This window comes from Macrosteles quadrilineatus, unplaced genomic scaffold (genome assembly GCF_028750875.1).
Source record: "Macrosteles quadrilineatus isolate MER2022 unplaced genomic scaffold, UCM_ALF_1.0 Scaffold_8__2_contigs__length_117827958, whole genome shotgun sequence".
In the NCBI taxonomy this organism is placed as follows: Eukaryota; Metazoa; Arthropoda; class Insecta; order Hemiptera; family Cicadellidae; genus Macrosteles; species Macrosteles quadrilineatus.
In genome coordinates, this window is record NW_026542601.1 from 34,833,565 (window position 1) to 34,849,495 (window position 15,931).

Genomic DNA, 15,931 nt, shown 5'->3' on the forward strand with positions numbered 1-15,931 from the left:
TATACTTTAAGTATTGTATTTGTGTTAGTTTTGTAAAAATATGTGTAGATCAATGCGATTTGTAGTTTGATATTCAAACATATGCCTTTTAAAGAGACCATTTAGTAACATTTTTCCCCAATTATTCTAATAAATAGTAAGTCAACTGTTTTCTTGCTTTTATTTTAGTTAGTGTACAACAAAGATGCAACTAGTCGAAGATAATACTTAGCTAGTACAATTAACTTGTGTACAAAGTGTTGAGATATGAAATTATTTTTTAAATGAGGATCAATATAAAAAAGAGAAAATATTTTTGTATAATCTCTTTCTTTCCCGGTAAAAGAAATATTTTTTTCTAATTTTAGAGACAAATTGTTTACATTTTTGTTTAAAATATCTATTTTGAGCTTTGAAAGTTAAGTGTTTTGTATAAGCTTTAAAAGTATTTGCTTCCAATGAGAACTTAGCTTTACTTCTTTGTTACATCCATTTTATTAAAGAAATTTTTTCAATATGCTTAACATGTTAAAACACAGGATTCATACCTGTTCCACACGCTTATTAAATTCCACTAAAATCTGATTAGTGGGCTGACAATAATGGGAGAGAAAGAGGTTTGAGATTTTCTTTAAATATTCACGATTTTGATCTATTCTCCAAGGTACATCACACATTAAGAGTACAAAATATACCATTTATTGAATATTGTTTTATTTATTTCTACCAGTTGTAAATCCTCATTAAAATTAAGTGCTATCAATGGCTAAATGTGTAGAGATTTAAATACTGTATATATCTACTCTAATCTATATACTACTGTATAGATCTCACCGTTAGTTGGTTAATTACGTCAAAGACTGCACAAAACGGAATAGTTTGAGGTAAGGATTAATTAGACGGAAGCCATAAGGGAAAAAGCAATTACACAACCCTTTCTAAGAAAACCATTTTTACCTTTTTCTTTTACCAGTCTTATCTCTTTCTCAGTCATCAAAACTCATGTACAATTTTTCCTTTTCTCTGTGGGCTGGATATCCTGGTTATCATTTCAAAACACACAGATTTTATTTAAATCTAAATGAAGTCATCCTTTTTTCTCTCCAAAATGTGGTTTCAAGGAACTCTGGTAAATATTGCTTGGTCTCTAGCTGGTTATTATAATTTCATCACCACTTAAGTGAATTGAACTAAGCCACAGACAAAACGTGTTTGTTGGTAACTATTGAAGAGATTTTAAAAATAAGTCATGAAATTAAATTTGTCTCTATAGGAATGGTAGCTACTGTTTGCCCATTTACATAAACTTTTACCCTAAGTATATATATTCTCCAATCATATTATTATTGCATGTAGTTTGATAAAAATTATCATATTTGTAAATTTGTTGCTAAATTCTAAAGCGCTAGGCTACAGTGTAACAATTCTGGAGATAACAAAACAGCTGATTATTAGTCATCTGATAAATGGACAGATGATATGATGTCCGGTAGAATCTTCCATCCTGCTTAGAGATCACTCCAAATGGACAAGTAAGTTTTTCCTTATATATTTATTTATCAAACTAATTATCACAAGTATTTATTTCAATTACTCGTATCGTATTTCAATGTGTCTTCCCTCAAATATTTGTAGAACTACAAAATAAAATAAAATATAATTGTCTTTAAATAAGAATCAGGTTGCACAATCATTAGAAAGGGGATCATATTCAGAAGGACCAAAAGAAATGCCAATACCATAGGGGGGGGGGGGGGACTTGATTTAATATTTAGTTTGTGGAGTTGCAAAAATAAAATCAAAGATTTTTTCAACACAATTGTAGTATAGATTTACACTTATGCTATCCCATATTTATTATTTTTCTCTCAAAGGTAAAATGTATTTTCTAAGAGTTGTTATTCTTTGGACTATTGTATTATACCATTGACTATTGGATACAGAAGTTGTTGTATTAATAGTCAAAGATTTTACTTATAAAATGGTTCACAATCACCTGCAAATAGTAATCCTTTGTTGCTGTTTTAGTTACTAGTTTCGATTCTTATAAACCATCATCAGGCCTTAAGGTGTCAGGCAATCACTTCATTTGATGATCGTTAACAGAGTCCAATAAATAAAACATACAGGACTTTATAACAAAACACAAAAACATAGAGAAGACATAAGGTTACAAAAAACTGTTGTACGTGTTTTATTAATTGAACTCTGTTAACGATCTTCAAATGAAGGTATTACCTGACACCTTGAGGCCTGATGATGGTTCAGAAGAACCAAAACTAGTTTCCATACAAAGGGTTACTATATGCAGATATTGTAAACCACTTGAAGTAAATTATATGCTGTAAATAAACAGTGTTAGTTAACAGACCTCTTTTATTTCATCTATGAAAAGTAGTGGCCTATGATAAATTTTCATCATCAATAAAATACCTTTAGGTATTAACAGAGAAAATAAAATAATGACAAAATGTTTTGGTAAACAACGACAGAGGCAAAGGGTTTCATATTTATGACAAACACGTTGCTTATATGCAGTTACAGGTGTAAATGTGCGATAAAATGGGATGAAAGAGATTTTACGGCTTGTGTTTGGAACTTTAGACAAATTGTCTCTGACAGTGTACACTTTGGAAAACTTTGCTACTAGGAACATTTTATCCTAGTACCATTTTATCCATTCATTAATAAAAAATTAAACTGATTGAAAGTTAAGTTACGAAAATACCGTATAGGATCTATTTCATAAAATGATGTGGTCTCTGTCTTTGTAGCCATTTGTATCTGTTAGTAAATCCAAAACACCACTGAGTCAAATTTTCTGAAATTTTTTGCAACTTTAGGTCTTGAACTGGACAAAACATGTATCATTTATGTTCTTTTAGTCATCCAAGGTTCAAAAGTGCTGTTTTTAGAAAATACTGTAATAGTTATTGACATTATAACTATTATTTAACTATATCTTTAACATCTTTGAAATCTATAAACAGCCAAGTGGGTTCAAGGGTGTAGACCTAAAATAATTAATAAAAATAAGTTACTAAGTATTGAGTTTTTAAAATTTTCTTTAGGTGGATATGGATTTTTCTGGCGATTTCTCTACATACTAGCCACGTTGACTGCAATGCTGTCTGTACACGATGGAAAACGTAAGTGAAACCCTTGTAGCAACAAACCTGCAATCCAAATATGTTTTCAGTGTCTGTCACAAGATTTTTATACACATTGAGGAACATCAGATTTAAATTGTAGTTTAGTCACTTTAGAAATGATATTAAACGAAGTAAATTTATTTTAAAAAAATACACAAACTCAAATAGCCTTATGCTTATGTAAAAAAATGGAATGAAATTATACACTTTTGTTAGCAAACATCAACTTATACAGTTTTTTACAAGAAACTTTCTAAAATACCAACACCTCATACTGATGTCTTAAGGCTTTGTGATTTTTTTATGAATTTCATCTAAAACTACCTGGTTATGAGAATCTGTAACATTTTGATTGGGGCCGTTTTGTCGTATAAATCTGCAGTTCGCTTGTACGCCTCAACGAGGCCCCTCGCCACGTACTGGCATTATATGTGTATGGAATGACACAATTTTGCAGCTGACAGTTTTTGAATTTTGATAACAGTTTTTAAAATGTTATCAAATCTCCTGCTGCTTAGTTAATTTTCTGTAGGAATGAGGTCAATTCCTTTTGATTACTTTTTCCAGTTGACAGATGAGTATGAAGAAAAGTGTTTTGATGTACAACACGAGCACAAATGGCGTATGTAGAATGTAGTAGTTCGCCAGAGGCCATATAGGTTTGCATTATGGGGCCAGATGGCAGCACACGTTTCCATCGTGACATTGATTGAATTTAAAGATTCTTTGCTTGCAGATCCATGTGTTTCAGACTTCCAGGACAGTAGTTCTTGATAGCCGTTTAGAGAATGTCCCCTGGTCTGGCAATCTCCCTTGTTCATTTACATCGTGAATCACACTCAACTTTGGTTGCTGTTTAAAATGAGATTAATAAACAACAGCAGTTGCACTACACCTAAGAAAACATTGTGTAAAGGTTGAAGACCACCTCCTAACTCCCTGTTCCCCATATGCACGTTTTCTATGTACAAACATTTTACTCTTGTCTGTCAACTGGTGATAAACTTCAATAGTGGTTGACGACTGAGGCCATAGGATTCTAATCACAGAATGCCATTTTTACTTGGCAGGAACATGAATTTTCATTCAAAAACTTTTTTAATTATGTGACAATGCTGTACGTTTATGTGACAATGTGTTTTTAAGGTTTAGGGTTGGGAACGGGCTAAAATAGTAGTGGATGAAGAATAACGTTGGTCTCAGATTTGGAATAGGTTGCTTGAGTATAGCGAAAGCTTGAGGGTGGCCCTAATTTACCTGTAACCAGTTTCCACTCAATTAGAACATAGTCCAATGAGCCAATAACTGAGAGTGTGTTTCCAAGTTTTGTTTGATCGTTTAGTTTTCAATACCCTACTGTAATAGTTGATATGCATGAAAGACGTGAGGGTTTCCAAAGGGGATATCTCTACTTTATTAACATATTGTATAGTGCAGTGCCAATGATTAACAAAAACCTACTGCACTCATTTTCAGAACATACAGGACAGTAACAGAGTGGCGATATGAACCTGTTCGAAAGACTAGAAAAAGGAGATGTGGATTTTTGAGGCTTAAAAAATGTAGAGATGAATATTGGGAGAATGTACAAGTCCAACGTACGAAGGTATAATATTCAGCATTCTGAAACAGTGTTAATTAATGATAATAATTTTCGGATCTATCTCTTTACAGTTTAAATTAACTAATTAATCATTTTATTTCTTTACTTGCTTATGTACATAATAAAAAAAAACCACAATCATACAATTTATGTATATTATCATTGACTATACCCTGTGTATAGTCAATGATATTATTCAAAGAAAGAATACATATACAGGGTGACAATTAATTAAGTCTTAGGATTACTTTATAACATTAAAACGAAAAGAGATATCACAACCAAATTTGGCATATCATTACTAATTAATAGTAAGCTACTTTTTTTGTACATGATGATCGGATGTCACAAATGGGGGACAGCCCATAGAGAGTAAAGTAATTTGAAAATCTAAAAGTTAAGCAAAGGTTGATACGTAAATTAAATTAAATGTCTTGTTGAACTAAAACAATACCGCAAACCGGACCTCAAATGAACAACCAAATCAAAAAGGGCAGCCGTTCAAAGATTTCTCAAATCTGCCATTTTGAATCTTTAAACCGCTGCAGTTTTTTACTCAGTTGTTCTTTTGAGCTCAAATTTGTGGCATTGCATTCAACTAATAAAGACCTTTAATATGATGTGCGTATCAACCTATGCTTACGTTTATAATTTTCTTCTGTCTACTAACGGGTGCTACCATGAGGAGGTAGCATATAATAAATAGCATTGCAAATTCAATGAATCTTTGAACAGCAATAATTTTTGACTCGATTGTCCATTTGAGACCCGGTTTGCGGCATCGTTTTAAGTTTATCAAGACCTTTAATTTGATGTACATATCCTATGCTTACCTTTAAGATTTTCAACTTACTCCCTATATGTCACATCCAATTACCATGTACACAAAAAAGTAGCTTAATATTACCTTTGACTAATCCAATAGTCAATGCTATTACCAATAATAATATGCCAAATATGGTTGTGATATCTCTTTAAGTTTTTAAACTATATAAAGTAGCCTCAAGACTTAATTTTAATCTTGTAATCTTGTATAACTAATGCTAATGTAAGTGAATTTGTATTTCTGTTTTGTATTTACTTGCAGTTAGGAATTTCCTCAGTATCCATTATTAGATTTTTTCAACCTTGTTAATACTCAATTCGGCTGTGGTCAATTATTTGCTGCCATGTTTTGACTTTGCTGTGAAGACGATGGATACATTTCTGTTGCTTAAGGGCTGACATCAAATATGACAATCATTAGAATGCCAGTAATTAATAATAAGTTATTATATATTTTAAAATTTATATTAGTAACTTATTTAAAATAAACACTATTATTTGTTAAAGTAATTCAGTAAGGAGTATAACTACTGTACCAACGCTGTTTGATTGTATTTGTAAATGAAACATACATAGTCCAAGTGAATTAGAGGCATGTAGCATTTGAGGGGGGTGAAATACATATTACCTAATTTTTGAACCAATGGGGTTTTCTCTCTTCTTGCACTCTCAAGTTATTGTACAAATACAAACTTTTAAAATACAATATATAAAAAAAACCTTTTTAATTGTATATAAAACAGTATTTTCAATTTTAATTAACTTTTTTCATAATATTAGCAGAATCATGCAAGTTAAAGAACAAAAAAAAAACTGTTATTACGAATACTTAAGTAACTAAAAAGTGTGGGGAAGCAGGATATTTGGGCAGTAGGTGTCCAAACTAAAGCACAAAAGGGTTCGGTCCTGAAGTAGGGCTGTGGGTGGACATTTCTACATTTCCCCCCTTTGGTTTTGCAGTTACCCTAACCAAATGAATCACAATCGCCTCTCGATTTTGTTTTCAAGCCCAAACTGATACACAAAAATACTAAAATTAATCTAATTAATAAATCAATAAATAATAATAAAAAATAATTTTTTTATACTCGTTATTTTTTCCAGACTGTTGAAGATAAACACGTAGAGCAATTCTGTTGTGATGGGTTTCGCAGTAATAATGGTAACTGCGAGCCAATATGCTATCAAAGCTGTATCAATGGGTTTTGCTCAGCGCCAAGTACATGTAGCTGCAACTCTGGTTACTCATACAAGTCTCAGTACGTCTGTACTCCAGTGTGCAGCAAACCTTGTCACAACAGCATCTGCTTACATCCAGAAACCTGCTCGTGCAATCCAGGATTTGTAAAAGATGCTTCGGACAAGTATACTTGCATCCCGTTTTGTTCGAAGGGATGTAGCAATGGGAAGTGTACCGGACCCGAACAATGCACTTGTAACGATGGCTACAAGAAAGATCAAGAAGTTTGTAAACCGATTTGCAGAAAGGAATGTCAAAATGGAGAATGCACCGCACCAGAAACCTGTTCATGCGTGTTCGGATACAAAATTGACCCTATGGATAGATACAACTGCACTCCTGTTTGTAGCCAGCCGTGTCAAAACGGAATTTGTTCCCAGCCTGAAGTTTGCTCTTGCCACAGAGGATATGAGAAGGTAGATCAATATTCCTGCAAACCTGTGTGCTCGAAGGAATGTCAAAATGGAGTGTGCACAGCACCAGAAATCTGCACCTGTAACAAAGGCTACACGAAAGAAAGCGACTACATTTGTGTTCCTATCTGTTCCAAGAAATGTCAAAATGGAATCTGCAGCGCACCTGAAATATGTAGTTGTAACGCCGGATATGAACTGGATCGCTCAGATGTCTACGTCTGTAGACCAGTCTGCACTGGTGGGTGTACAAATGCTAACTGTACAGCACCTGAAACCTGTTCATGTTTTGAAGGCTATGAGAAAGGTTTGGATCGATCAAAATGCAAACCAGTTTGTGATGAGTGTATCAATTCAGACTGTACTGCACCTAATGAATGCTCTTGTCACACTGGATTCGTTAAAGATGAAATAAGTCCAAACCGATGTAATCCGTATTGCTCCAAGAAGTGTGAAAATGGATTTTGTTCTGCACCAGAAGAATGCACTTGTTATGACGGTTTCACCAAAAGCGATGCATATGAATGCATAGCAGTTTGCTCAAAATTGTGTGTCAATTCTGAATGCACGTCACCGGAAGTCTGCACTTGCTGGGCCGGCTATGAAGCGGATCACCATGACAAATACTCCTGCAACCCAGTTTGTTCAAAAGAGTGTATATTTGGAGAATGCATGGCACCTGAAATCTGCATTTGCTTTGACGGATATATCTGGTCTGATGATCCATATATTTGCGAACCTCACTGTTCTTTACCGTGTGTGAATGCCAACTGTACAAAGCCGAATGTATGCCAATGTCTGGATGGATATAGGAAACAAAGCGAACATATTTGCGAACCAGTTTGCTCTTTAGGATGCATTAATGGTAACTGTATTAAACCAGAGGTGTGTGAATGTCTTGCTGGGTATGCTTTCTTCAGTCCTTATGTTTGTGAACCGGTTTGCTCTGAATGCCAGTTTGGCTCTTGCGTTCTTCCAGAAGTTTGTCATTGTTGGGAGGGCTATGAGAATCTAGGAAATGAATCTTGTGTCCCAGTTTGTCAAGAGGATTGTGTCAACAGTGAATGCTCAGCTCCCAACACCTGCACTTGTATAGAAGGGTTTGTCAACTCTACTGGTAATTCAAGCTACTGTTCTCCTTATTGTTCAAGAGACTGTGTTAATGGTAAATGTGTAGATCCTGAAACTTGCGAGTGTGATCCAGGCTTCACAGAGAATTATGAAGATTCGTTCTCTTGTGAGCCATACTGTTCTGAAGATTGTCTCAATGGAGTCTGCTCTGCTCCAGAAACTTGTAGCTGTCTCTTGGGTTTTGAAGGGTCAAGCAACTCGTCCAACTGTACTGATGTAAAAAGCTCTTACCACCAGTGTTTTGCCACAGGGGATATTTCTATATCAACCGGTTGCTCGAGTCAGCTTATTGTTCATGATTTGGAATGTCCTTTATTCAAAATTTTGATAGCTAAGTATGTGCAGAAGTCAAGTCAAGCTATTTTCAATCTAACTTGTTTTTTTAACTACACATCTGAAGACTCCAATGATATTGTAGAAGTAGAATGTGTAACGGAAGATTTCAAGCATGATATAATATCCCAAGACATTGATATTTTGTTTCATTCAACCACACAAGTTTCAGAAAACACTGACTCAACATTCTGGAGTGAAACTGAAACAGCTTTTACTACAGATGTGGTATCTACTGAAGAGTTTTTTGAAACATCTGAAGATTTCAGTACACTTAACTACTTACAGTTCAATAGTATGGATTATGAAGAATTGACACTCAAATCGACAACAGGAGAATTTACTAAAACAACTGAAGATTTCGGTCCATCGAACTACTTACAATTCAACAGTATGGATTATGAAGAATCGACAACAGGAGAATTTACTAAAAGATCTGAAGATTTCGGTCCATTGAACTACTTACAATTCAATAGTACAGATTATGAAGAATCGACCATCGAATCTACAACAGAAAATGAACAAATGATGGTTGACAATGTGACTGCCTTTGATTATGATAGCCCACACGATTATTATAGCACATATAACTTTGAATATTTGAGCACAAATGATTATCAATCTAGTGAGTTTAGTACATATTCAACACAAATTACAAATACAGAGTTTCATCAAACCAGTACCAAAGATTATGTTAAGTTGGCGAGGTTTACTCTCAAAATAAACAATGTGCCTCTGATTGTAAAAGAAAAAATGACTGAGGAGTCCTTTGAAGAGTTCCTAAAGATAGATAAACTTAAATCTGATTGGTGTGTTCGTTCAATTGCAACATTTGGGTGAGTTTCTTTTACTTTACATTTTACTTGTGCCTTATGAGACTGTTAGTACAGAGCTATTAGCATAAAAAAAATATTATTATATTATCTATTTAGGTCCGCTTAGTAGATCTAATTGAACCAAAGAGACTTTAAAAAGAAAACCAAGTGGTTCATATAAGTTTTATTTCTATACTCAAAAATGTGTGTCTAACTTTTACATAGAATCACTTCTGCCCCTTTATACGTTTGCCTATAAAACATTTCAAATAAAGTAAAACATTAGTATTAGGTGCAATAGATTGTCATTAAGATTAATGAATAAGAAGGTTTGGATTATGTATTTTAACTCTTTTGTTGTTGTAATGATTACCAATAGTTTGACTGGTACATTTACCATCTTTTCTTTTAACAAGTGTTTATGTTGAACAGAGATTCCTGTGGTGAGAGTTTTGAGCTTCAGATTAATTTTGGAAAGTGTTTCAAGGCTCCAGTAAATTTTGTGGATTTAGGTAAGTTTCGGTCCAACTAAATTAAGACTATTTTCATGTATAAAACTGTATTTTAGTCATAATACCAGATTTTAGGTAGTATCTTTGACTATTAATACAACATCCAATAGTCAATGGTAGTATCTAAGTTAGATCTTTTTATCCTCAGGTCAAAACAGATCCTGCTGTGATGGAAGACATCAAATTTAAATTTTGCCAGCTTTAAAATTTGTCAGCTGATTATTATGGAGATAGTTTTCATTAATTAAAAATTAAACTTGTCTACCGCCTTGTTTTTTGTGTGAAAAGAATAATGTTGCATTGTTTATTTTACTTCTGACAAAGATGTCTTATAATTTAGGAGTGTTCTGTAAGTAAACTTAACTGCCCTCTAATTTCTTTTATAAATTCACGTTTTACAACAGCATAGACTATAGACAATATACTTTTTTTACATGTTCATCGAATAACAGTATAGTGTCATAGGATTCACAGGTTCTTTGTTGATTACAACAACCAATCATATTTAAAAGAACTATAAGTCATGTTTTGATGAATTCTCCTCAGTCTAGAAGGATCTTTCCAGCAGCCAGTCTGTGAGTTTTTTTTTTTTTTTTTTTTTTTTTTTTTAAGAGGCTGAATTATTAAGTTATTTAAGTTGTCCTGAAAGGAGGTTAAAGTATTTAGCTCCTTTATAGAATGGTTTTCTTTCTCTAGGCGAAGTTATAGCTTGTAGATTGGAAGGGTGAAGACTGATGCATGTCCGGTGTTGTGTTGGTTTAGGTCCCTATGTCTAGTTTTTGTTGTTTGTTGAGAGGCTATTGCATGTAGAAACATTAATCAAAAGATTTACAAAAGTGCTCTCATTGCTGTTCATTACTTGCAATTTAATACAAAGTCAATCATAAAGGATGCTTGATGAATAAAAAAATAAATTAAGTACGTCTGTCCTCTCTTTTTAGCCACCACCTCAGACGTGTCTATTGTTTTTAACTACCCCCTATATGAACTATTTTTTGTTATTCCTTCAGGGTTTGTACTTTCTTGTTGTGACCACCGTAAAGTTTGATATTTCTTTATTTGTGAATTTCCAGCTTTGGCTGGCTGGGTTTTACGGCTATGATTTAGGATATAGTATTTTCACCAAGGAGGGAATCATATTCTAGATCTTAAAGGGTTTTGAAATCGTTTTTACTGATTGTGATGGAAAATGTCTGCAATTATCCCATGGATAAAATAGTTCAAACTACAGTACACAAATGAGTTGGCTGTAGTTGAGAAACTCAATTATAGAGTTACATTTAGTTTTTTAGTCAAGGCTAAGATTGAAAAATTATTCTAGTAATAAAACTGTTAAGAAGTAATACATGATATTACTACATGGTATTGAGTACCATATAACTATTTGAAAATTTGTAAACTTTCTATCCTATACAATTACAGTTGTTGCAATCATCTATCGGACTATCTTCGTGTGGTAGTTACCAATTATTTACAATGTTTGGTACATTTTCATCCTCATGTTGCAGATCTCTTTCTCGAGATGACTAAGTCTTATTGGTACATACTTCTGTCATTATTCCTTCTGACCTTTGCAGTTATTTACTTTCCAATTCATAAATGCTGGAAAAGGAACAGAAAAGTGGACTACATGAAGACAGAGTTAGAGGAAGGTAATCTAGAAAACATTCTATACTGCTGCCTACATTATAAATGCATGCTTTAACACATTCGATGCGGCGGGTCCACCGGTGGACCCCGCGCGTCTCAGCTGAGGAGCGGGGGGTCCACCGGTGGGGGAGCGCGCATTGCATTGTTTGCCGGATCAGTGTGGTTCAGCCATTGTCGGGGGAACGTTGTAATCTTTACCAGCCTGTAGCTTATAATGCGAGCTTTATTCTGGTGTAGGTTGGTACAAAGATTTCCCGTAAAATCCCGTCTGGCAATGCTTTTGTCCCGGTTTCGGGGATTTTCTCAGTTCGAGCCGTATTACAAAGACTCTGGTTATTGAAGATCCCTACCTTTGGGTGTTTCAGTGAACTACGTCCACTTTCGGAGTAACGCAGAACAATCACCACTGCTCTTTTGTGATTCGTCTTACTGAGATATTTCAATACCAATAGCGATCGCTGATTCAGTTAGCGCGTCGGGGCTCCGCCCGGGCCTCGCCACAATTGGCGAGCGCCTGTTTAAAGGTTTTCAGCAGCGAATGTGTTAAGCTTATACTTACATGCATTAGAGAGTCCTAGTAAACTGCTTTTTTAATTACTGGTTTTAATATACTTAACAGCCTAACAAAACACTTTTACAACAGACAATTAAGACTTCCCCTTGTTACTCATTGAATAACTTCTATGCAATTATTGCAATTTTAAAAGACTTTCCAATGACATTTGTACAACTTTTCTCTGACTTGGCGAATTATTGTATGTGTTTAACAGCTCTTGAATAATAAGAACTTGGTTATGGTTTCCCTATGAACAGCCAAAAAGTTACATGTTAATGGTTTTCCGCAGTTTATCTTTAAATTCAAATTTAAATAAAGTTTTTGCAATACGATTACAACTACCATGTCTAAAAATAACTGCTGAGCTTATCAAACATATATTACAATATAATTTTGTTATTCATAAAAAAAATACTGTAATTTAAGATCAGAGAGTTTTGAAAACTACCCCCAGAAAAGGAGAAGATTAAAATAATTAATTGTTTGAATTACAGCTGTGATGTGAAACTATAAGCCAGTTTCATAATAACTTTCAGTTAATAACTCAACTGATATACAATTTTCAGAGATGAAAAGAAGAAGATTGCCGAAGAAGCATGCCACACAAGAATCAGAGCTGTAGCGTACAAACCAATTTTTAAAGGTCAACTTTGCCTCAATCAATCAATCTTTATTTGCTGTAAGATACATAACATATCATTGACAAAGTCAGGGGTTACAGTTTTCAATCCAAGTCTTTACATAAATAACAAAATATTCTTATAGGCTAAATATTTACAACTACAACTCATAAATTCATTACCTCATTACAATTCACCACTTAGAGTGTCAAGCAGGATGTGGGAAGAGCAAAATGTCCATTCACACTCAAATTTCCCTCCCACCCCCTTTGCTTTAATTATATGGTGATGTTATAACAAAAATTAATTGTCATTGACAGTCATAGTCATAGTTTATTCATAAGTATACATAGTTATACATGAATTGCACTAAATAAAGTAAAACTAATGCTTAAACTGAGGTAACCATTTTAATTATTCTAAAGAATATACGGACAGGTCTATAACTATTCCTATATTTGCATTGACAGTCTGTTTCAAACCTCTTAGTTATGATTTCCAATTACAAAGTTATTTTTGTTGTGTGTGTCGTAGTTATGATTGCTTACATTAATTTGACGGTTAAAATTTGGTTTTTGACAAACACTAAATGGTCAAGAACATATAAGCCATACATAGTGAGGGTTCTTGAACGTTTAAAGTGTTCTTTTTATTTGCTGAATAATTTTTGTTAATTTTTAACATAGCTCTGATAGATTGCTTCTGAATTGTCTAAGTTTTTCAAGATTCCTTTTTGAGGTAGCTCCATACCCATGTAGCACAGATGGTTGGGCCAACGTTGGTAAATTGTGGAGCCACACAGTTGGCCAACGGTAGAAATGTCACCTCTTTAAACTGTTTTCCAACCAACCATTGTCCAACAATGGCCCAACCATCCAAAAATACTGATGGCCAACTAACCATAACACAACTGATATCCAACCAACCGTTGTATTTAACACAAAATAATAAAGATTTAGTCTGAAAAGCAAAATTATTAGTTGAGTAAATTGATTAAATAGTTCTTAAAAACAAATTTTGAAAAAAAGCTAGAACAAAATTTTTTGGCCCAGACGGGTCTCGAACCCGGGTCCTTCGACTTATGAGCCTCTTACTTTACCACTGAGCTATCTGTGATTGTTAATAGAGAGTTTTCAAGTGGTGTAAGAGTAGCCGACAGTTGCAATGGTCGCAATACTTAAAACAATTTTGATACTACACAGTATAATAAGATTCTGTTAATCTGTTAAGGCATCATAAGTATAGTTCGGCCGCTTAGAAAACGACCTGCGCGCTAATGCTAAACCAATGCTGGAGGAGGTCGTTTTCTAAGCGGCCGACCTATAGTTATTATTTTTTTGGGGGGAGTTAAAGAGGATACCGGTATTTGAATATAGATTATTTAATTACCGTTAGATTATTAATGCTATTATAATTGACTGTTATATGATTAATTACTCTTTCCCCTTAAATTGTTGCAAATAAGTTAAAGAATATTAGTTAAAAAAATATTTGCATTATTATAATTATGTTGTGAAAGCTAGATGCAGAGAATGAAAGTCGTGTAAAACTCAACTATGGACCATCGTTGGTCCAACAAAAGTATCTTTTGTTGGTCCAACGGAGTGAAAAACGGTTGGACAACGGTTGGCTTGATGTATGATACCCAGAAATGCTTATTAATGTATTTCATTAACAATGAACCAATGTTGGTCCACAGTTGTAAATATTGGTTGGCCCAACTACGAGATATACAGTTGGACAACGGTTGGTTGGTTGTGGAAGCTCCAACCAACCATCGACCAACTGTCCCACAGTTGGCCAACGTTGGCCCAACCATCTGTGCTACATGGGTATATACGATACAATGCGATTAAATATGGGAATAATATATAATTTTTAAAACTTCAATACTGTATAGGATTCATTGGAAGAAAATTGAATTTATGAAATATCCCTACCGGGAAGTGAGCTGGTCTAGTGGTTGGAGCGCGGGACTTCGGTCTTTAGGTCCTGGGTTCAAATCCGCCAAATTACCAATGGATTTTATCTAAGTGATAATGCCACAACCCCTAGATCTAGCCTGAAGTAATTGTGAAAAACAATTCCGGACCCGTGCATAGTGTCCTAGGACAGAAATAAATCCATACCACTTGTGTTTAGAGGTTTGAATCTCAATTTTGCTGGGAGCTTTTCCATCATCTTTCCCTAAATGCCATCCTAATTGATCCTAATTTTTTTATGTACCAACTTCACAGCCTATGCTAGGCTCTAGCCTGAAACTGTTTTACATATTACTTATTTCAGGTTAGAGTAGAGGGTCAGGCATAATAGATGAAATTCATTAGTGATTGGAGGGATTTGAACCCGGAACCTCGGGCTCTGAAGCCCACTCTCTACCACTAGACTGCCTCTCTTCTAGTTTTAATTAATAGTATAATCTAAAGCTGTGATAGTTGTCAATAACGTTCTACAATTTTTTTTTGTAAATTATTACCCTTCTAATGTCAAGTAGTGTTCTATTTTACAAGTAGGCCTAGTACATTGGATACAACTTTTGCACAAACAAATCAATCTATTAAATAACCACTTATTTTCAATGTCAATTGCATTTAATTTTGTTACCACCTAAATTCAACAATTTTATGAGTGAGTGGTCACTTTTGGAATTGTGATACATTTTGAAATTATGTTATTGTCTTATTTAGTTCAATACTATGTATTTTATATTTTGCTGATTACAGTGTTTTATTTATACCAGCATTTGTCTTACAGAATTTAATTGATTAATGGTTTAACAATTGCAGTGCTAAGCTGTGACATCGCAGTTGAATTAGACTTACTAGTGGGTAGTTTTATTACAAGGACTAAACCTTTTTCAAGAGCTATGTTAGTAGGGATGAGGTTTTTTTGTAACCCCTTCACTCCTAGTTATCACATAAAACTAAAATGTAATACAAATAAAGATAGCAAGTTTAATTAGCTCATTAGCTTAAATTACTTCAACGAATGTTAATTAAAGAAATGTTGGCTATTTAACAGTGTTTTAATTGAAGTTCTTTCTAAATTCACATTCATCTCTGTCCCTTTGACATTTTAATTACTTCTACAGCTTTATTTGAA

General features: G+C 33.9%; 1 protein-coding gene across 1 annotated transcript; it reads left to right on the forward strand.

Annotated features, from left to right (window-relative positions):
• Positions 1-1,439: 1,439 nt before the first annotated feature.
• On the forward strand, positions 1,440-13,782 carry LOC129000721 (protein draper-like). Its single transcript, XM_054427695.1, has 7 exons — positions 1,440-1,511; positions 3,051-3,128; positions 4,608-4,737; positions 6,664-9,512; positions 9,924-10,003; positions 11,512-11,655; positions 12,776-13,782. Exons 1-7 carry the CDS (start codon positions 1,504-1,506, stop codon positions 12,829-12,831), a joined length of 3,345 nt encoding a protein of 1,114 aa, XP_054283670.1. The 5' UTR covers positions 1,440-1,503; the 3' UTR covers positions 12,832-13,782.
• Positions 13,783-15,931: the final 2,149 nt, after the last annotated feature.

Bases quoted from the DNA above. Each gene is read 5' to 3' on its own strand.
- LOC129000721 (XM_054427695.1), top strand. The intron at 3,129-4,607 runs GTAAGTGAAACC...ACTCATTTTCAG, and splicing joins GTCTGTACACGATGGAAAAC to AACATACAGGACAGTAACAG. The intron at 11,656-12,775 runs GTAATCTAGAAA...TACAATTTTCAG, and splicing joins GAAGACAGAGTTAGAGGAAG to AGATGAAAAGAAGAAGATTG.